This window comes from Nannospalax galili, unplaced genomic scaffold (assembly GCF_000622305.1).
Source record: "Nannospalax galili isolate Female #2095 unplaced genomic scaffold, S.galili_v1.0 scaffold83, whole genome shotgun sequence".
In the NCBI taxonomy this organism is placed as follows: domain Eukaryota; kingdom Metazoa; phylum Chordata; class Mammalia; order Rodentia; family Spalacidae; genus Nannospalax; species Nannospalax galili.
The window spans coordinates 1,003,762-1,025,953 of record NW_008352659.1 but is presented as its reverse complement, the minus strand read 5'-3'; the positions used below and the strand labels follow the sequence as shown (position 1 = coordinate 1,025,953).

At 47.1% G+C, this 22,192-nt stretch overlaps 1 protein-coding gene across 3 annotated transcripts in view; it reads left to right on the top strand.

The window, feature by feature from the left end:
- The window catches only part of Tspan14 (tetraspanin 14), a 60,961-nt gene that overhangs the window by 22,565 nt on the left and 16,204 nt on the right, over positions 1-22,192 (top strand). For all 3 annotated transcript variants that reach the window (XM_029554462.1, XM_029554461.1, XM_008849818.3), the window contains exon 2: positions 6,395-6,492. In XM_029554462.1, coding sequence (XP_029410322.1) covers positions 6,412-6,492 — 81 coding nt within the window. In that variant the 5' untranslated portion in view covers positions 6,395-6,411. The remainder of the gene's footprint in view (positions 1-6,394; positions 6,493-22,192) is intronic.

Genomic DNA, 22,192 nt, shown 5'->3' with positions numbered 1-22,192 from the left:
AGCTGTGGTTTGTAGGGAGTAGCACTCAGTCCTCATCTTCCAGAGTAGGAAGTGAACAGGTAATGCTTACATGGTGGTGAATACCTTTAATACCAGCGCTGGGGAGATAGAGGCAGGTGGATCTCTGTGAGATCAAGGTCCACCTGGTCTACATAGAGAGTTCCAGGCCAGCTGGGGCTACAAGGAGACCCTGTCTCAAAAACAAAATGAAACGAAACAAAAACCCTCAATGTAAACCAGTGAATAGTAATTTAAGCATATTATATAAACTCATTCTAAGGATACTTAGATGTCAACAGGAGTCATCTAGAAGTTGTATGTCCCTTGGATCGGGAGCAGGGATAGGGTTTGCTGCTTTTTCCAACATGGTTGTTGGAACTCTTATGTGTAGGTATAAGTTTAAAAAAAAAAACAGCTTTATTGCTGGGCGTGGTGGCGCATGCTTTTAATCCCAGCATTGGGGAGGCAGAGGCAGGCGGATCTCTGTGAGTTCAAGGCCAGCCTGGTCTACATAGTGAGTTCCAGGACAGCAGGGGCTACAGGGAGACCTTGTTTCAAAAAGACCAAGAAAACAGCTCTAGGACAGCAGGGAACCTACTCTGCCTAGCATGTGGTAAGGAACATAGTTTCAGGAAAGTATCATTTTGCTTGTGCAATGAAGTTTACACACTCCATCCGTCCGTCCGTCTGTCCGTCCATCCGTCTGTCCGTCCATCCATCCATCTGCCTGTCTGTCCATCCATTTATTGTGGCAGTTCTGTGCTCTACGTTGAGTGGCACCTCTAGCCTATTTCTTACTGGGCCATAGACGGTGTGTTAGTTTTTTCTCTTGTTACCTGAAATACCTCTTGTGCTCTACGTTGAGTGGCACCTCTAGCCTATTTCTTACTGGGCCATAGACAGTTGGTGTGTTAGTTTTTTCTCTTGTTACCTGAAATACCTCATCGAAGCAACTTAAGATGGGAAGGTTTACTTTGGCTCATAGCTCAGAGGGTGTCAGTTCATCATGGCAGGGAGCATGGCAGAGTTCATGGCAGTGCAAACGTGTGGGGCTGCTTGAATCATAGCAGACCAGGAAGCTGAGTGACGGGAACCAGGGGTGGGACAGTAACCTTCAAGCACACACCCCTGGTGTCCTGCTTCCACCATCCAGGTCCATCCCTATAGGCTCCCCAGCCTCCCCAGGTAATACCATCAGGAACAGGTGTGTAATGCACGAGTCTGTGGAAGACATTCCAGATTAAATTGTAGGGGTTGGAAAGCAGACTACTGGTTTCTCACTGTCAGTTAACTTTGATTTTTCTGAATTGGGCAACTGTTTTATAGTTGAGCAAGTGTTACTTTTTTAATTAAGAAAGGTCAGTGGGGAGGAAAGTTACAGCTCAATGTAATACTCAGACCAAGAGGAGCTCTGCGTATGACAACTGGGGGCTCAGTACCCCACTCCCCACACAGTGCGTTTATGATGCTAAGATGGTGATGGCAGGGGTGAGAGTGGAAAGCTTTTTGGAAAATCACTCAGGTCCCCCCACAGCCCTTTTCACCTGCCCTCGGTTTTCTGCTTCAGCCTTTACTCATCTTCAAGTTGTTCCATAATTGTAAACCATAGCGTTTGTTTCAGACCTAACACGTATTCTTTTTCTTCTACAGGCTTCTTTTTGTGAGGTAAATTCTTAGTCCTGATTTTATGGGAGTAAGGATATGACCAGATTTTTTTTTTTTTTTAAATGTCTGTGACTGTTGGCTTTCCAAAGGATAGTAACATATCCATCTGCTCCTAAGAAGGTGTGACATGTTTGTCACCAGTAGTGGTGGTCATTTTGTCAAGTTAAAAAAATACTGTCCCTGGATTATCTGTACAGTTTACTTTTTCAAGGATGGTGAATATTTTTACATCTGTTAATTGTACCGGCTTTCCGTTTCTTTATACTGTCCTTAATCATTGTTTGAGCCCATGTCTTCGGTTGTATTAGGTATGAGTCTCTTGTGTTCCAAATATTTATTTTCTCTCATTGCTGCCACAGCAGAAAACGTTCATAATCTGTGTTATTCTAGTGTTGTTTTTAACCATGTGGGAATTTTTGGTGATCTTGTACTTTAGATGTTTATCATGTTGTCTCAAAAGAGATGATTAAGATGAAGATGGGCCTGAACACCCTGTTCTCCAGGGTGTGTGTACGCATGCATGTGTTAGAAAGTATGCCAGTTAAACATTTAGATCCATCTTTGCCTATTGAATGCCCCTCTAATTGCTAATCAGCTTTCTCAACTCTAAAATAATTCTTCCTTTGCCACTGTTTTAGAAGTTGATGATTTGACAAACATGCTTCCTGTTTGCCATGTAAATGTTTTGTTTTATAAGTTCTTGGAGTTCAGATGTTTGAAGTCTTGATAATTGTTTTTGTTTTGTTTTTTTCTTTTTTTCTTTTTTCTTTTTTGGACAGGGTCTTCCTGTAGCCCCCAGCTAGCCTAGAGCTTACTATGGAGACCAGGCTACCTTTGTTCTCACAGAACTCCATCTGCCTCTGCCTCCCAAGTGCTGGTATTAAAGACTTGTGGTACCATGCCCAACTCTTGATAATTGTTTTTGCTGCCTCCAAAGTAGCTTTTAGATTGTTCTCTGGTGGGTCTTTTGATATCTGAAAAGCCAGAGAGAGGGGGGAGAGGAGAGAGACAGAGAGACAGAGAGGAGGGAGGGAGAGAGGAGAGAGAGAGATTGATTGATGGTATTGGTGTTAATTAAAAGCAGTTGGTCGCTGACAATGAAGTGAGGAGATAGCAGGACTCTGATCACTTTGTGTCAGGTCATTTTGGATCAGGACTGGTTTCTTCATCACTGTTGACTTTATGGCCATCAAAGAATTTTTGTAAATGCAGATAGAGCCTGGGTGACTGACTCAGGAGTGCTCAGTCCTTTTTCCTTCCCCTGAGGTTCTGAGATAGCTGAGCCCACACCTCAGGAGCTCCATCCTGACTTTGGCTCCCTACTGATGGAAGACCATTGTGCCCTGTTGTGAAGACTGGCTTAGGCTGGGGGGCAAACAAGTGTTCCCATTGTTCTTCCCTGTAAGTAGAAGGATATGTCTATGGGCCCCTGCTTAGCTAGAGAGAGAAGGCTCCTGAGGGAGGAGGCCAGGGCCCTCTCCTTCCTGCCGAAGCTCAGCTGGTGATAGAGGGTTGGGAAGTAGGGTGGAGAAAGATTGAAATTTGTGGTTCTCCTTTAACAGTTTCCTCATCTGAGAATTGGGAAGTCAGTGCCACTGGGGTCCTCACACCCTAGGGCCCAAGTTGTCATTTGTTCAAAGGAAATGCCATGATGCTCATACATGTTCTTAGTTGTAAGTGGCAGGTGGGACATGCCATGTGAGTGTGGCTCCCTGTACCCTGGATGATTAAGGAGTTTGTGGCCATTGCTGGTGTGCATCTGCTAGTGCAGTGCTAGGTGTTAGGAATTATCTACCACACATGAGCATTTAGAGTTTATATCCTAGCTGTTGGAGTTCTCTTGCTTGAACTTAGACCCCAGTGTCTGGTCTATGCAAGCAGAGCTGTTTCCTGTTTGGTTGTGGGGCTTGTGGGGTAGAGGAGAGTGAAGCAGATGGGGAGGGCAGACAGAACCCTGAATTCTGGTTTCCCTTGCTGTCTGTGGTCCCCTGTGTATGTCTGTGTTCTCCACACTGAACTGCTAGAGCTGAAGACCAGAGATCTGCAATGCAGTGGTCCCATGGCCCCTGTGTCAGCACAGGATAATCATGAAGGCCTGGGGTTAGGGAGCAGGGTGAGTCAGCAGCACTGTGGAAAGCAGACATGTATTTGCTGGTGGGAAAGAGGGAGGCAGACTTTATTGCCTGCTCAGAGCTCTTTACCATGCTGGCCTAAACAGTAGCCACAGAGCACTTTCTAGAATTTCTAAACATTTCGGTTCCTGTCTGACCTGCCCCTCAAGCTTCTCAAGGAACCCCAAGGAATAACGGGTGTGATTTGCTTCTCTAAGAACAGAATTGCCTTGTCTATAAAAAGGAACAGGGCTTCTAACATTTGAGACATTTTCGTGTCTCTTGGCCCATTTCCAGCTCAGTTGGGTGGTCATAATGAATTTAAGGTTTAATTTTTTTTTCCCTACATGGGAGAATCCAGCTATCTGTAGTTATCCCTCTCTCCCCACAGTGCTTACAACTCAAAACAAACAACCCTGGAGCTATGGGGATCCCATCTCTGGTTAGGTAGATGCCTGCAGGGGCCATTGTAGCCCTACTGGGGTGCTGCACTCAGCCAGTAGGGCTCTTTTGCCTTTCAGGATCCCACAGAGACAGCAGACCCCTGTGTGGTAGCTGCTCCACCAGGCATGGACCTGTTCTGTCTATGAAGATTCAGAGGCCAACTAGACCTAAGCAGAATGGGGGTGAAGCTGGAATCCATAGAACATGAGGTTCTGATGCTGTCAGATGGGGCCCTCATGGTATGGTAGCATCAGGGACCAGCCATGCATGGTCTGTGTCAGGAAAGGACACAGACTTCAGCAGGACTGGGACTTGGCTGGGTCTGGCCATGCCACTGAAGAGCAGTGCCCCTCCTCTTTCCAAGTGAACTGGTGTTTCTTCCTGCAGCTACTTGTGTGGCCTCATGATGCTCAGGTCTCCTGGCTATGTTACCTGGTGTCCCACAGCGCTTAGGCAACTGGGATGAGTGGTCCCACTCATTCCTAGAAGACAGTTCTGTGGAAGTATTCTGATGGTGGAGTGATACTGGGATAGAAACAGGGCTTCTGGTTGACTGACAGGCTGTGTTTTCACTCCCAGCTGACAACCACTATCCTCTCATCCCCCCTGGGAGCTGGAGCAGGCAAGGCAAGTGAGTGAGGAGGTCTAGGCAGTGGTATGGAGTCCACACATTGGGGTGTGGTCTCAGGGCTGATGTCTAGGGGGATGTGGGGTCACCTGCCTTTTTTTGCACTATTTTCTCAGAATGTTGCAAACCAGCTCCTGTGCTGTCAAGGCCATCTCTTTGGGACTGATTTTGCAAATGAGCTCCCCCAGGAAGGCAGCAGAAGTTGGCCCTTGCAGGTTCCAGGCTACAGGCTCATCTCCTCACTGCCAGGGTTGACCTTGTTTGTGCTTGCCCTGGGCCCTGCTCCTGATATGTCTGGACCCTCCTCACCCTGGGAAGTATGGAAATATGTTCGTGTGTGTGCTTGTGTGTGTGTGTGTGTGTGTGTGTGTGTGTGCTCACACATGCACGCACATATACACGTGCCCATGTGTGTGGGGGGGCTAGGGTAGGAGCACCCCTTCTCCTCTTAGAGCCTCAAGTCTTGCCCCCTTCTTTCAGCTTGAGCACCTTCTCTCCTGCCTCACCATTCAGCCATGTTTTATGGGTGGGGATGGTGCAGTTGTTAGGGGGTCACCTTGATTGCCACTAGGATTCACAAAGGAAAGCAGTACAGGTGGGCCTGGCCCTGTGAGTACTCTGCAAACAGACAGATAAGAAGCAACCCCCTCTGTTCACTCTGCAGGTCACAGGCAGTTTCCACAGAAGTGGTATAGTACAAGCCCAGGAGGCCAATGCTGTTGTCATGGTAGGGGTGGAGAGGAGACTGGGTTGGGGGAGTGTTGGCTGCTGCTGTGGGCTTCAGAGGTGTCTCTACCCAGACAGGGCCTTCTCCCCTCTGGACAAGCTGAGCCTGGGTGCTTGTCTCAAATGTTAGGCAAATGAACATGGAGACATAGCTCTTGTCTTTCTGTGTTTCCTCCATGGTTGGATCCTGCCCAGGCCTGCCTGACCTTTCAACAACCGTGGTTCTCAGTTGGCTCTTGTGGGTGAATGAATGTGCACTGTGAAATCCATTCTCTGTGGTTCAGATCCTGGGCTCTGTCATTGCCACCCCTCCCCACCGCCCCCCAATCTCCCTTTTTTTGAGACAAGGTTTCATTCTTAGTCCACTTACTGTGTAACCTAGGTTGGCCTCAAAAGGTAGTCCTTAGTCTCCCAAGAGCTGGGATCACAAGTGTGAACCACTGTGTCCAGTTTCCCAGTTATAACCTTTCTGAATCCCAGTGTCCTTGGCATTTGGTGGAAAAGTCAGTGCTCAATTGAGAAGGGGTTGAGGCAAATGGGTGAGAAGGTTCCAAATGGAATTCCTGGTACTTAGAAGGCACTTAAAAATGATCATTTTTCCTTCTTTCAAATTTCCCCTCTTTTCGTTTTTAAAGCTGACTGAACCTGATGGTTGCCTGACTTCTAGCTGGCACTGATAGTAAACCTGTGCTTGGAGGAACAGGTGGACATGAGGGAAACAGTGGAGATTCCTGAAATCCAAGCTGGAGCCTCACCCTACCCTTTCCTTGGGGAGCAGGTATAAAGCAGAGCGTGTCCTCATCCGTCCCTGTCTCTGCAGGTCCTGCTTCTCAGAAGATGCACTATTATAGATACTCGAACGCCGAGGTCAGCTGCTGGTACAAGTACCTCCTTTTCAGCTATAACATCGTCTTCTGGGTAAGTGCAGGGGTGTGGCCATGTTCCCATCACAAACTCAAGGTTCTCCTCAAACTAATGATGTCCAGACCTCGGTGAGGCCCCAGAAGAGGTGGGGGCAGTCTTCATGACCCCCTGCCAGGAGTGCTGTGTTAGGGCAGCCAAGGTAGTTGAAAGACAAATTAAAGGCCTCAACCTGATCTTGGGGATTCAGGAAGCCTTGGGGCTCTGAATCAGAGGCCTGTCTACCTTCCCAGTGAGACATGGGCAGCCAGGTGCCTTGTGGGCCAGGCTCTCTTCTATGTCCTGGGAGTTAATAGTGGAGTGTCATAAAGTCCTGTCCTTCTGGTGCTTGTGGTTCACCAAGAACAGTGCTAGCCTGCTGAGAATCATAGGTCACCGGGGAGCACTCCTTGCCTGGGGTCAGGGAAGAGCTGTGCTGATGAGGTGAGTTGGGGGCTGAGACCTGGGTACTGTTGAAGAGGTAGACCAAGGGCATGTGAGGAGGAAAGCTTAGTCAGAATGGTGGTTACAAAGGCCCTGAGGCAGGAGCGAGCTCAGCACGTACACTACACAGCACAGCACAGCGTGTGTCTGCAGCTAGAGCTGAGTGAGAAGGGGAGTGATATTCGGGTCATAAAGGGTCTCAAAGGATAGTTGACATTTTCTACTTTTTTTCTTTTGATGCTAGATATTGAACTCAGGGTCTTGTGGTTTGCATTAGGCAAACCTTCTACCGCTGAGCTATACCCATCACGCACTTTAATTTTTTTTTTTTTTTTTTTTTTTTGTGTTTTGGGGACAGGCTCCCCCTTGAGCCCGAGCTGTCCTGGAACTCACTATGTAGACCGGGTTGGCCTTAAACCCCAAAAAACCCCCCTGCCTCTGCCTCCTGAGTGCTGGGATTAATGGTGTGCACCACCACGTCCAGCCACACTTTTTTATGTCAGTCTGGTTATGTTGCCGAGGCTGAACTTGAACCTATGTCCTCCTACCTCGCCCTCCTGAGTAGCTGAGATTATAAGCATGTGCCATCACACCTGGCTTTCTACTAATTTAAATAACTTTTGGAAGGTTACATGGTGGCCTGGCCCCACTTTGGAGTGATTGCAGAGTGGGGGAGGATGGCAAACCTTGTGCTAGGATGGGACTTTGGGGCTGGGACAAAAGCTTGGGCTTTCTTTTGGCCAGTCTTCTCTGAAGGCATCAGTGACCATCCTGGGGATGTCTTAGGAAAGGGTGAAATGAGAGCATCAAGATGAGGGAGCTGGCTAAAGACTGAGTATTGAGCCGGTGCTGAGGCCAGGTGGAGGAGGGAAGCCCTTTAGGAGCAGCCACGATGAGTAAAAGCCTGAAGTAAAAGCAGAGTTTATTTATTTATTTATATTATTTGTTTGGTCTTTTTGAGATAGAATCTCCCTGTAGCCCCAGCTGGCCTGGAACTCAAGTGATATGCCTGCCTCTGCCTCCCAAGTGCTGGGATTAAAGGCCTATACCACCACCCCTGGCAGTAAAAGCAAATTTTAAATTGTAACTTTTCTGTGCAGGGGGCTGACCTTGGTTAGAGGTGGGAAGGAAGGACTACCTTTTGGAGGTTAGCAACCAATAGAAAGCAGAGAAATGAAGCAGTTCTTTCAGGAACTCTTCCTCGAAGAGAAAAAAAAAAGTTGGGCAGTGGTTGGGGATGGTCAGGGATTCGGGGGGATGCATCTTGTGTGTTTTGCTTAGAGGACTGGTCCAGGGGGAGGCAGGTGCTGGCACGCTGGGTGGGAGGGTGAGGGGACGTGATCATGTGCAGGAGCTTTTACATCAGCAAGCTCACTTGTCACTGTGTGGCGCCAAATGGGGAAGCAGGGCAGAGCAAGTGGCAGTGTTGTCACCTTTAACTTCTCTGTGGGTTTGGTGTTTACTGTTGCTGGATGGCAAGGCAGGTTCACTGAGTCTCTTCGCTTCCTCCCCTCCTTCCCTCTTTCATTTGTGCCCCTTCCCACACCCCCTTTCTTTTCCTCAGTGCTGGGGATAGAACCCACAGCTTCATGCATGCTCTGCTACTGAGCTCCATCCCCACCATCCACTTCTCCTTTTCAGTTTTAGGGCATCACCTCCTGGCTATCAATCCCAGCGTGTTTCTAGGTTTCCTGTCCTGAAGAAATAGGGTGGGATTCAGTGGCTTGGCCTTTTACCCCAGGCTTGTTGCTGTGCTCAGATAATCTTTCACCAACAATGTCATCTTAGTTACTGAAATAGGGCATTGCTGGATATCAATGTGCATGTTAGCTTTCTGTCACTATGACAGAATGCTAGAGATAGTCAGTGTATAAAGAGAAAGGTTTATTGTGGCACACGCTTTAAGGGGTTCAGTTCATGACCACTTGACTTGACCCTTCTAGGTCTCTGGTAGGGGGTGTCAGATGGCAGTGGTGTGGAGTGTGGAACAGAGCAATTTGCTCTCCTAATGGCCAGGAAGCAAAAGGAGAAAGGAGTGTGCTAGCATAACATAATCCCTTCGTGAGCACACACTCAACGACCTTAGGGTCTCCCAAAAGTTGCCCTTCTAAGGGTTCCACCAGTTCTCAGCACCATCCTGAGAACCAAGCCCTCACCACATGGGCCCATGGAAAATGGGAAATATCCAGTATCTGAGGTATTGCAGTGTGAACCCTGGTTATGGAAGCCCATGTTCCTTCCTCGCTGTGTCTGTATTTTACACCTGCATTTTGCACTCTGTCTAGAGACACTCCCCATCCCCCAACTTGCATGGCTTTGTATCTTGACCTTCACCTCTCCTGCTTTTTGCAGGCAGAGCAGTACCCTCATCTCCACCATGGCCGGGCGCCCTGGTCACCTCTGTACCGTTAGAGTCAGAGGCATTTCGTAACAGATTCTTGACTCTTGGGGAGCTCTTCTCACTTGCTCACTCACACTGATAATGGCAAATTCAAACAGTGAAGTTCATGAATCTGGAATTGTATCAAGCCTGCTTGATGCAAGGATGTGGTGTATTTTAAGGGTTTTGCAGAATTGGCAGTTAGTGTGTGGTTGAGAGTTAATCATTTCTGTTAGTGAGCACTGGGGCAGAACAGGAGGGAACAAACAGGAACAGTCAGGAAATGAGGACGTATGACTGGGAAATGCCAGGCACCTTGCTGGCCCCTCCCTGTGGTCTTGACCTGTGCAAGAGCACACAGTGTGGAGGGAGGCCCAAGAAGCCTTGTTTGCACAGCCTTTTGGGAGGCTCACAGAACAGCAGTCTGCTCTTGGCACCTGGATGCAGTCTGACCTCTCCCCTGAACCGAGTGACCAGGAAAAGCCTGGTGTTGTCACTGAGAAACATTGATAACAGCTGCCTGTTGTGTCACAGTGTTGCTGAAAAAGTAGAAAATGGTGTGCCATACCCTTACGTCCTCTGAGTTTTCTTTTTTCAAATGGAAAAAATAGAAAAATGTACAGAGCCTCATGTTCCTGTCATCTGGCCTCAGAAATCCGCTCACAACAGCTTTTATTTCATTTGGGTCCCCCACCCTCCCTGGGATTACCTTGAACCAAAGCCTGGATGGCTGGATCATTTTCACACACAGTGTCTGTGTGTGTTTGTGTTGAATTCACAGTGAGCTGTGGAGGACTGCTCAGAGACCAGTTTGACTACTCCAAGGCAACCTCTTGTTTCTGTGAGCAAGAGGAAAGTGGGGGTGGTGAGGCGGTGGCTGCTTTGACTTAGCAGTTTGTCCCATAGTTGTTTTCTGTCATGGATGGATCCCTGTGGCACTAAAACAGTTTTTGTCAGCGTTTTTCTTTTTTTTTTTTCTTTCTGATTTTGAGACTTGGATTTCCCAGAAACTATTATCTACTTGGGATAAGACCTGTGGCTGCTGGTGTCTCTGCTGAGATTAGTTGGGCTTCACAAAGAATGTTTGGGAAAATTGCTTCCAGCCAGCCTAGCACTTGTTTTTTTCTTTAAATCCCTTTTTGATTGTGCTAGATCTGCTTCTAGTGCAGAATCTCCGTTCAACTCAAGGAAATGCAAATCAAAACTACAATGTGATACCACTTCACTCTCACTAAGATGTCTGTCATTTAAAAAACAGCAGAAAATAAATGTTGGCATGGATGTGGAGAAATTGGTGCCCTCCTACATTGTGGACAGGGAAGTAAACCATGAGCTGTGCCAGAAAGCAGTGTGCTGGTACCCCAATTAAAAGTGGAATTGTCCTGTGCTCTAACAACCCCACATCTGGGTAGATACACAGAAGAATCTCACACAGAATGTCAGAGATATTTGTACACCTGTGTGCATAGCATTATTCACCAAAGTCAAACGGTACAAGCAGCCTGTGCCCATTGACGATTCAGGGATCAGTGATCTGTGGTATTATATGTCGGAGAATCTAATTCACCCTTGGACATGCGCCACAATTTGGATGAACTTTTAGGACATTATGCTAAGTAAAAGAAGCCAGATAACACAGGCAACATTTGATTCCAGGATAAATGTCGAGTAGTTCCACATATAGTTCCTAGAACAGTCAAAAATTGTAGACACAGAACATGGAATTTGATTGCTAGGTGACGAGGTGAAAACGGGGGTGCTGTAGTCTGTGCTGCAATTCAGAGTACCAGCAGCTGGGTCATTTACAGCCAACAGAAGTTTGTGTGGTTCATGGTTCTAGAGGAAAGAAGCTTATGGTGGAAGGCATCAATGGGTGAGAGGTTGAAAGAGGTTGAAAGAGGAGGCCAAATTCAGTTTTTTTGTGTAGTCCTGGGGATGAACACAGGGCCATGTGTGTTCTGGGTAAGTGCTTCACCGCTGTACTAAGTCTCTAGTCCCCCCTCACTTTTATGAGAAATCTGCTCTGGCAGCAGTGACATTCATCCTTGTAACCTAACTGCCTCTTAAAGGTCCCGCCTGTACTAGTTACTTTTCGTTGCCGTGATCACCGTGACCAAGGCAAATTATAGAGGAAGAGTTTATTGGCTTACAGTTCAGAGGGTTAGAGTCCATAATGGATAGGGGAAGCATGGTGGCAGAGGTGGCCAGAGCAGGCACAGGAAGCAGAGCGTGACGAGAGCTGGCGAGGCTTAAGAACTTTGAAAGCCCACCCCAATGACGTGTTTCCTCTAGCAAGGCCACACCTCTTAAGACCTCCCTGAACAGCACGCCACCAACCGGAGACAATATGTCTAAGTACTTGGAGTCTGGACTCTATGGGGCATAGTCTCATTCAAACCATCATCACACTTCCTCTCACTCAGTGCTGTTGCTTGGAGATTTAGACTTTCAGCACATGTATCTTGGGGGACACATTCAAACCACAGCAGGGAGTTATTGTTTACAGGGTATAACTTCTGTTTGTAAGATGAAAAAGAGTTCTGTGGATGGATAATGGTTATGGTCAACACAACTGAATGCACTCAATGTCACTGATCTGTATGCTTAAAAATGGTTATGATAAGTTTTATGTCATGTGTGTTTTACTACAGTTTGAAAAGGAAAATCTTGAGGCTGGACAGGTGGCTCAGTGGTTAAGAGCACTTGGTACTCTTGCAGAGGACTTGAGTTCAGTTCAGCACCCACATCAGATGGCTCACCACTGCCTATAACATTAGCTTCAGGGGATCTAACACCCTCCTGCCTCTGTAGGCACATGCACAGATCTCCAAACAGACACATATGCATATATATGATTAAAAATAAATTATGGGGTTGGAGAGATGCCTCAATGGTTAGAGCACTGGCTCTTCAGTTCCCAGCACCCACACGGTAGCTAATAGTGCTCTATAACTCCAATTCCAGGGGGAACCAATGCCCTTTTCTGACCTCTACAGGCATTGCATGCATGTAATACACAATGCAGATAAAATACTCATACACTTAAAAAAATTAAAAATCTTTAAAAAACATTAAAAGAAAAATCTTAGCTTGCAGGGGAAGAAAAACTGGGAGAGGTGAGCCTGGTAGAGCCACGAAGGTTCTGTCTCTGTTCTTACAGAGCTGCTGGGACCCACAAAGAGTAAGTTTTCCTGGATTTGCTGAGGAATACTCGAGTGGCAATGTCATCTGCAACTCCAGGACTACTTTCCAACACAAGCATTGACTTTAATCTCCAGAATTCAGATAAAGCCCTTGCCTGGATCTATTTCGGAGAGAGATTAAAAATGAAGACTCCAATCTCTTCTCAGTACAGACAGCAGGCCTGTGCTCAGGAGTAGGAGAGCCCCCTGCTTGTCTTTAGTTTCAAAGTAAGGTTTAAAAACTGTCTTCTGCCATCAACGTCCTTGGTGACTTGAAGTCTGGGCCATAGCTTTTTTGCTTATAAAATCTGTGACTTAGCCTCTGAGTTTAAATGTACAGTGCACTTGTGAGTGAGTGAGACAGACTGGGCCGTGGACATCTGTGCTACATGAGCAGCATGGCTTAAAGCCTCTCCCTCTAAGTAATTGATACCTCCTGTGTGCAGAGTGAGCCTAACTTATAATTCAGAACAGGAAACTTATGAGGGTGAGGGAGAGGTTATTGATCATTTTGCCAGAACAGGTCAACTTCAGGCGCATCTTAAGGACACCAGGAGCTGTGGCCTGTGGATGCTCTACTCAAGGGGGACAGCAAGGCCTGGTAAAAACATCAGCTCCCCTACCCCCAACTGATGGAAAATTGTGGGTTTCTCCCCATTTAACTACAGCTATTCTGTGAGGCCCAGGCCTGATGTCCAGGGCTCTTTCATCATTTGTTCATTCACTCCCTCGACCCTCCTTTTTCTAAGGCAGGATCTTATGTAGCTGAGAATGACCTTGAATTTCCGATGGTCCTGCCTTTACCTTGGGAGAACTGGGATTATAGGCACAAACCACCATGCGTGTTTCATGCAGTGCTGGGGATAGAGCCCAGGGCTTCATGCATGCCAGGCACGCTGCTCTACCAACTGAGCTACATATCTCAACTCCTCTGATTTTGTCTCTTAATTGATGCAAGTGAAAGGAAAGGTCTACCTTTTCAACAATGATACAGTGTATTTTCGTTTTCACTGCTGAGTTGTGGCACCTTTTTCTTCCAGGTGTTATCAAACGTTTACAATTGAATGAACATTCCAGAAGACTAAACCAGGCATCCCAGGATTCCTGCACACTTAGTTTCATGTCCTTGAGGGCAGTATCCTCAAGTTTTAGAGGGTTGCGTTATCACATCAGCATCATTCTAGGTTGCCTGACTGTATTTTTTGTGGAAGTTCCCATGTGGGGTGTTTACATTGTTTCAGTTTTTCACTCTTCTAGATAGGATGTAGAGACTAGGTTTTGTGTAATACAGACTTTTCCCTGTAGGAAAGGGAGGGAAGTTATTTGCTGGAATGGATTCCCAGGAGTGAGATCAAGTGGGCCAGAAGGTGTGTACATTGATTTGACCTGCCTGACACACTTCCACAGTCAAAAATCACTTCTCTAAAAGAGCAGCCCCAATTCACAGGAAATGAACCACCTTATCTCTTGGCACAGGTAGGAGTATGTGTATGCACACAGTCTTGCCAAGGCTGAGGGTGAGGCCTGCTCAGTGAGAGACTCTCCTAGAATGAAGGTGTGGTCCAGAGTGTTGATCTCTGCATGCCTCAGGCTCTGCTCTCCCCACTCAGTCTGTGTGAAGCTGACTATGGGGGATTTTGCAGGAGGCTTCCTGAGGTGCTGGGAGGCTAGCGCCAGGCACATCACTGTTACAGGCCCCCAGGATGCCTGCAAATCTAGGTAGAGAGTGTGTGTTTGTCTTCACATCCCTTCCATTCCAGTGAGCCATCAGCATGCCACTGTCTAGCAGAGCGATTTGCCTTCTGTGTGGGAGTGCCTTCCTTCCATTTTGTTTGTACTTTTTTTTTCCTTCAGAAATCCTTTTCAGAAATTCTATTGAGGGACTAGGGAGATGGCTCAATGGATAAAGTACTTGCACTGCAAGCAGGAGGGTTGGAATTCGGTTCTCTAGAACCCACATGAAAGCTGGGTGGACATGCCAGTAATTCCAGATCTTGGGAGGCAGATTCTCAGGGCAAGCTGGCCAGCTAGTCTAGTGGAATCAGCAAACTCTGGGTTCAGTGAGAGACCCTGCCTCAGTAAATGGTGAGTGAAGAAATCAATTTCTGGCCCCTAGGCTCATGCATGCAGGTTTCCTCATAGCATTTTCATACAAAACACCCCTATCTTCCTAGCCCCTGCTGTACTTTCACCCCCAATATTGCCCCTTCCACTTTGATATCACATGTTCTATCCCCCGCCACCCTTAAAGTCTTTTTTTGCATCTCATGGGCCTGTTTCTAGTTTCCTGGCCTCTGCCCACACTTACTCTCACTTAAATACATACTGAACAGTCAGAAGCTATGATCTGCATGTCAGTTTTGAGAAGCCTCTGTACTGATGTCCATAGCAGTGCACCAGTTTGCGCTTTCACCAACAGTGAATGATGGTTCCTCTTTTTCCCCATACCCTCCCCAGCCAGCATTTGTTTTCTTTGTAATAGCCATTCTGAATGGGATGAGGTAAACTCTAAAGTATTTTTGTTGTTGTTTTTGAGACAGGGTCTCCCTGGAACCCCAGCTGACCTGGAACTCGCTGTGTAGACCAGAGTTGCCTCTGTCTCACAGAGATCTGCTTGCCTTTGCTTCCCAAGTGCTGGAATTAAGGGTCAATGGAACCACTCCCGGCTGTTAAAGTAGTCTTAATTTGTGTTTCCTTGATATATAAAGATGTTGAAAACTTAAAGTTTTATTTAAAAAGAATGCAGGGGGGCGCATGAGAGTACTCAACTTTAATCCCAGCACTAGGGAGCAAGTGGCAGGTGAATTTCTGTGAGTTTAAGGACAGCCAGAACTGCATAGTGAGACGAGACCCTTTGTGCTGCTTTTGAGAACTGTCTGTTCTGTTCATTGACCTGTTCATTGGTTAGCACTTAATTTTTGCAGTTCTTTGTATATTGTAGATGTTAACCCTTCTATTTAAGTATAAAGATTTTTTTGTCCCAGTTCTGTAGGCTGTCTCTTCACTCAGTTGATAGTTTCTTTTATTGTGCAGAGGCAATTTAATTTCATGTGATCCCATTTGTCAATTCTTGGGTCTATTTTTTATGCTATTAGGGTTTCATTCAGAAAATTCTTGCCTGTACCTGCATCCTGAAATGTTTTCTGTGTGTTTTCCGTTAGCAGTTTCAGCATTTCAGGTTTTAAATTAAGGTCTTTGATCCAGTTTGAGTTGATTTTTGTGCAGGGTGGGAGGTAAAGATCTAATTTCATTCTTATGCGAGTGGAGATCCAGTTTCCCCAGCACCAATTATTGCAAGTTTTGTCTTTTTTTTCAGAGTACGTTTTTGTCAAAAATGAGATGTCCATAGCTTTGTAGGTTTATTTCTGGGTCTTCTCTTCTACTCCATTGGTCTACAGATCTGTTTTTGTTCTAGGGCCATGCTGTCTTAGTCCCTGTGACTCTGTTGTACAGTTTGAGGCCAGATAATATAATAACTTTGGCTGTGTTCTTTCTGCTTGGGATTGCTTTGGTTATCTGTGGTCTTTGTGTTTCTATACCCATTGTAGGGTTTTTTTCCCCTAGTTTTGTGAAGAATGTCACTGGAATTTCGGTGTGGAAATCATTGAGTAGTAGAGTACTTTATTTACTGTAGCCATCTTCACAGTGTTCTGCCGACCCGGGTGCATGGAAGATCTTCCCATTGCCACTGCTTTCTTCAGGTTGTCCGTGTCCGCATGGAAACGTGGAGCTGTGTGTTTTATATGTCACAACAATTTGATGTTTTCACTCCAGTTCAAATGTTTCATGAATTATTGCAGATGTGCTATGTCTCTACTCCCAGTACCATGACACTGATGTCAGCAGCTGTAGTATAGTGTACTGGTGTGCTTTTCTTTATCCTATTTGGGAGTACATCGAACCTTTGACTTTTCCATTAATTTCCTTATATATTCATGTATGGAAGGCTCCTGTGTGTCAAGGCACAAGGTTAGAAAACAACTTGTAGGAATTCTCTTCTTCCACCATGTGGTTCCTAGGGGTCAAATTTAGGTCACGACAGGCACTATTACCCACAAGGCCATCTTGGCAACCTGGGCCTTTGACTTTTTTTTTCTTTTCTTTTTTTTTTTTTGACATTTTTGAGTTAATAGTTTTGTTTATTTTTTTTCATCTAGGAATATTTTGATTTTTTTTTAATATGTCTTATTCCCCCCACCCCTTTTTCTCTGGGACTTTGCTGTCCCGTGGGTTTGAGGCTCTACTCAGTTTTGCTATTTAGCCCTGTAGAGTTCCTACTGCTTGTCTTCAGTTCACTGACCTTTTCCCCTCTAGTGCCCCTCCAGCTGCTGAGCATACCCAGTGAACTCATTTGTAATGTGTTTTTGTTGCTAGTACTCGTTTTCTTTTTTTGATCTGTGTGCCTTTTGCCCCTTTACGTTTCTGCGTAGTCCCAGTGGCTCACGGCTCTGCTGTCTGTCTGCTCTGCTCCTTTTTCTCCACCTTATTGATTTTTGCCCCCTGTTTTAGGTCACCTTTTCATTCTATTTAGTAACTTTTTCCTGGATGCCAGGTAGTTTACCCATTCAAATATTCTTTCCTAACAGTATGCAGTTGTATAATATTGTATTGTGGGAAATACATCATCTGAACTGTTACAATAATAATGAAAGCATACCAGTGTTAGATCAGAGTTGAGCGATAGCCAGGGTTTCTGTGGCTGAGCTAAAGGAAATCCTGTCTTCATCCCTAGGCTCAGATGGTTTTAGTGTGATAGTTCAGTGCTGGGCTCAGCCCTGTGGCTTGTAGGTCGGAGCTAGTCTTCCGCCTGTTCTGCACTTCACTTTTATTGGAGCTTGGCCACATTCGCTCATTTGCCTGTCATCACTGACTTTACTCTTGGCTGCCTCTTGAGTAGTTCTAGCAGAGTACATGGCATACACAAGAGTTGAGAATATTTACTGTCTGACCCTGGTTTAGTAACCTGGATTTCTACCCACTTAATCACTGTGAACTAGGACACTGACGGCAGACTGGGAAGAGGTTCCCCTCCTGTCATGCTGGGGTGTTGCCTGGAGCTTTTCTTGATGACTCTGTTCCTCTACCTTCTTTCCTTGACCTCAGATTACTGGTGGGAGTTATCAGGTGACACAGGACAGCTGTGGAAGCTGCTCCTGGAACAGTCCCGCCCTCCCTCTGGGCCCCCTTCTGGCTTCCCTGTAGTGGTGCAAAGGGCATGTCTGCTTCTTGTTCACAGAAGGGTAGGAACCACCCTTCCGGAGGGAGGAAAAGCTGGTTTGTGATAGCTTTGTGACCCTGGGCATGGCTCTGGGCCCTTGCCTTGGGCCTCATTTCCCCTATAATGCGGAAGCTGGGCCCCAGCGTCCCCTCTGGTTCTCAGACCTTCCAAACTTCCATTGGGAGGTGGTTCAACTCAGACTTTTTTTTTTTGTCTTTTTGAGGCAGGGTCTCCCTGTAGACCCAGCTGTCCTGGAACTTACTATGTAGACCAGGCTGGCCTTGAACTCACAGAGATCTGCTTGCCTCTGCCTCCCGAGTGCTGGGATTAAGGGTGTATGCCACCACGGCCGGCCCAGACTTTTTTTTTTAATTTTTAAAAAATTTATTTTTCATTTTAAGTGTATGAGTGTTAGGCCTGCATGCATGTAAGTGTGCCTGTGTCATGCAATGCCTGCGGAGAACAGAAGAGGGTGTCAGATCCCCTGAAATTGGAGTTATGTGGATGGTTGTTAGCCACCATGTGGGTGCTAGGAATTGAACCCGGTTCCTCTGCAAGAGCACCCAATGCTCTTAACCGCTGTCAACTGGGGCTTTTTAAAGGAGGGTTTTTAATATTATTTTATTTATAATTATGTGTATGCATGTGTGTATGTGGAGATCAGAGGACAACTTTAGGGAGTCTGTCCTCTTCCTGCACTGTGGGACCTGGGCTTGTACTCAGGTCAGCAGGTTTGCATGGAAAGAGCCTTTACCCCCCAAGATGATATCTTACTGGTCTTCAATTCAGACTTTTAATGCAGGACTGTTTGGAAATAGATTCCCTGCTCTATTTAGTGCTGTGTGGGTCCCATTCTTATGGGGCAGGGCTGCCAGACCTCAAATGCTGTGACTTAGCCCGTGGCTCACTGCGTGGGCTCTGAAGGCCAGGTTGGGTCAGGATCTGTGCCCCTGGAGGCCAGTCTGACTCAAGTTCAGCCGAATCATTGGCATTTTGAGGGGATCGCAAGTGCCTGTTGTTTTGTGAACTCACCAGACCTGGACTTGGGATTTCCTCTTCTGAGGTGTGCTGCAGTCTTGGGCTTTCCAGCTCACTTGGCAGGATTTAGGGAGGCAAAGCTTAGCGAGCGGAGGTGCCTGTGTCCTTTGCTTATTTTGCAGATTGCCAAACTGAACTCCAAGAGATGGATGGCTACTCAAGGATTCTGGGTGTGCTAGGGACTAAGCTGATAGCCTGGTTTCCTCTGCCCTTTGTCCTCAACCCTGCTTTCTGGCCTCAGCCCTTCCTGCCTCACTGGCAGTCTCTGGAAGGTCTGTATTTCTGAATTTTTGCCACTGCCTCCAGAGCAGAAGCCCAGTGAAGTGGTGCCTCTGGAAGGGGCGACCTTCCCTCAGGATGCAGGCTGTGCTGTTGTGCTTGGGGACACAGCCGCGCCTTCTTGTTGTGACACAGAACCCGACAAAGGTGGCTCAAGGGAGGATGGGCTGTATCTCGCCCAGTTTTTGGTGCAGGTTCATGGCTGGGAAGACATGGCAGCAACATTGTGAGGTGGCTGAGAAGCTCAGAGAGCCAAGTGCCACTGCTCCACACACTTTCCTCTTTATGCAGTCCAAGACCACGCTCATGGAATGATGTTGCCACATCAGGGTGGGTCTTAACCACTTCAGTCAAACCTTTCAGGAAATACCCAGAGACATGTCTTCCAGGTGATTCTAAATCCTATCAAATCCCAGGAGCACATAGTGTCTGCATTGCGCCAGGTACAGGTATGTGTGGGGTCACCTAGATGGCCCTCCAGGCTTCCACTCTGCCTGTACCTAGGAGAACAAGGCTCCCCTGGCATAAGTGAGTCCCGTAGGTGACTTCTACTGTTCCTGTTGGAAAGGCCATCTCTGTTGTTAGAGGAACAGGGAGGCTCAGAGAAGGCCTCAGACTTGCATGAGGTCCTGTTGCTAGAATGTTGCAGAATGGAGACTTGACCCTGGGCTGCCGACCTGGGCTGTCTGTGTATTTAGCACTGCTGTGAACTGCTTGTGTTCCAGAGGCTTGCCCTTGGGTTTCCTTCTGGTTATCTCTGAGACACCTGCAAGGAGGTCAAGGGAAAAGGCCTGAATATCACCCTGAGTGAGTGAGGGGATTGTAGGAGGACCAGAGGCCAGCAGGGCAGAACCTGGAAGAACTGCCCTGCTCCTGATGGTTTGCTGCATCCACTATGGCAGGGGTTCAGAGAATCCTTGAAGAGAGATGGCACAGTGTGAAGGAAAGGCACAGCACTTAATTAGAATCTGAAGAGTGGGGACCAGGAGACTTTCTGCAGAGAGAACAGAAGCCCCAGGCCCCTGTCCCACTGTGTATTTATTGCTTTAACCTGTGTAAACACGGCAGACATTGTGACTTTTACTCAGAGCAGTCAGTCTTGAGAAAACATCCTCAAGATTTCCAGGTATGTTATTTGAAGCAGTGAATCTGTTTACTATAGGAAGACTAGCTGAGCATAACGCACAGGGCACTGTGACCAGTGAGTGGTCTGAGTGTTAGTTCCTTACACAGTTTGGGGTGGGGCACTGTTCCTGTCTTCCTCAGTACACACGCCTATGTCAAAGCTTCTGCCATGTAGTCATTCTTAACCAGAGTGTGGTCAACAAATGCTCTGCAGAGTTTAGGTAAAGCAGTGTCTCCAACAATGGTTCTCCCTGAACTTGGAGCAGAAAGACATCTAGAGCCTGTAAGAGTTGCCTAAGACTTTGACATGTACTTTGACATATGCTCAAAGCAATTGTGCAAGGGCCAAGGCCATTAACTCCTGGGTGAGAGGCTGCTTTTGACCTGCTTGGAGTTTGGAACTTTCTTCTCCAGTCTAGCAGGGTATAGAAGTTCACACTTGCATTGAGACTTGATCCTACGTAGATAAAGTGTCATAGGCTTACTCTTGTGGTGAGGGGATTCTTTTGGCTTCCAGAAAAAGGCAAGCCTGGACCAACTTAGGATGCCTCAACGTTGCCTCTTGCTCCTTGGGGTCTTACCTAAGGTAGAAAGGTCAATTCGAAATCTTTATAGTGACTCCCAAAGAGGCCCTTCTGCTCTGTTTGGGCTTTTAGTCTCTGCCTCCTTATCACCTTACTGTGTAGGTCATTGACTTCAGAGGTGCACAGCACAGAGACCCCTCTGTAGAACTCTTCTCCTTTGTAGATGCCCCCGGGGGGTGCAAGTCTTAGCATGCTGCTTGCTGTATGTGCTGGGTAGCTTTAGTGTCAACTTGCACACCTGGGTTGAAGAAGCCTCAATTGGGGAATTGCCTCTATTGGACTGGCCTGTGGCCATGTCTGAGGGGCATCTTCTTGATGAGTGATGTGGGAGGGCCCAGCCCACTGTGGGTGGTGCCATCCCTGGGCAGGTGGGCCTGTGTTGCATAAGAAAGCAGGCTGAGCAGGGGCCAGGGGAGCAAACCAGTAAGCAGCATTCCTCCATGGCTTGTGCTCCAGCTCCTGCCTCCAGATTCCTGCCCTGAGCTTGAGCTCCTGCCTTGGGCTCCCAGATGAACTGTGACCCAGGATATGTAAGCTAAATAAACCCTTTCCTCCCCAAGTTGGTAGTGGTCATAGTATTTTGTCACAGCAACGAAGAACAAACTAGACACTGTACATATTCTGGGTGGCTCCCTTGTGGGTGGTGAGATCATATTGTTAGGGTCAAAGATACCCAAATTGGGTTCTTGAGTCTGTCCCCAGCTAGCTCTGTGACCTTGGACAAAAGGTCCAGGTGCCTCAAGTCTGCTTCAGAGCTGCAGGGAGGAAGCAGCAGGTGCACTGGTTCACTCACCGAGCTGTTGAGTGGATTCTGAGGCGGCTCACTTTCCCTGTCTGGTCCTCTCTCAGGCTCTTGGTCTCTAGAATGATTACTGATCTCCAAAGTTCCTGCCTTCAGCAATGTTCATTGAACCCACAGTCTGACATGTGACCCCCAAGTTCCTGTCTTTCTAGTGTGACTTAACGTTAGCTCTTCCTTCAGAACAAAATGGAAAAAACCATGAGTCCTTATTCTTAGTCATTATGAGAGAGAACTGTGCTGCATGGCAGGGGCTGCTCCATCAAGGAGTCTCCAACAGGCCTTGAGTGTGCATGCGTGCGTGCGTGCGTGCATGTGTGTGTGTGTGTGTGTGTGTGTGTGTATGTCTGGAGCAGACAGGAGTGGGGACTGTCCTCCATCTGCCCAGCTTTGCATGTATACTTCGGCAGAGCAAACATCCTTGTATCTGTTTAGATGCCCCAGGAAGGAGTTAAAACAGCACCTCAGCATGGATTCAATGAAATTGCAGAAATTAGAACTAAGGCTGATTTAATGTGGGGAAAAATAGATGGAGCTAGGGATACTAGGAAGTGTAGTTGGGAGGAAAGGAAAGTTCTGGATGGCCATTTAATGTTTCAAGGCAGCTATCACCTGCCCTCCACCAGGGCTGGGCAGACTGCTGTAAGTGGTTAGGAGAGCCTGGGATAT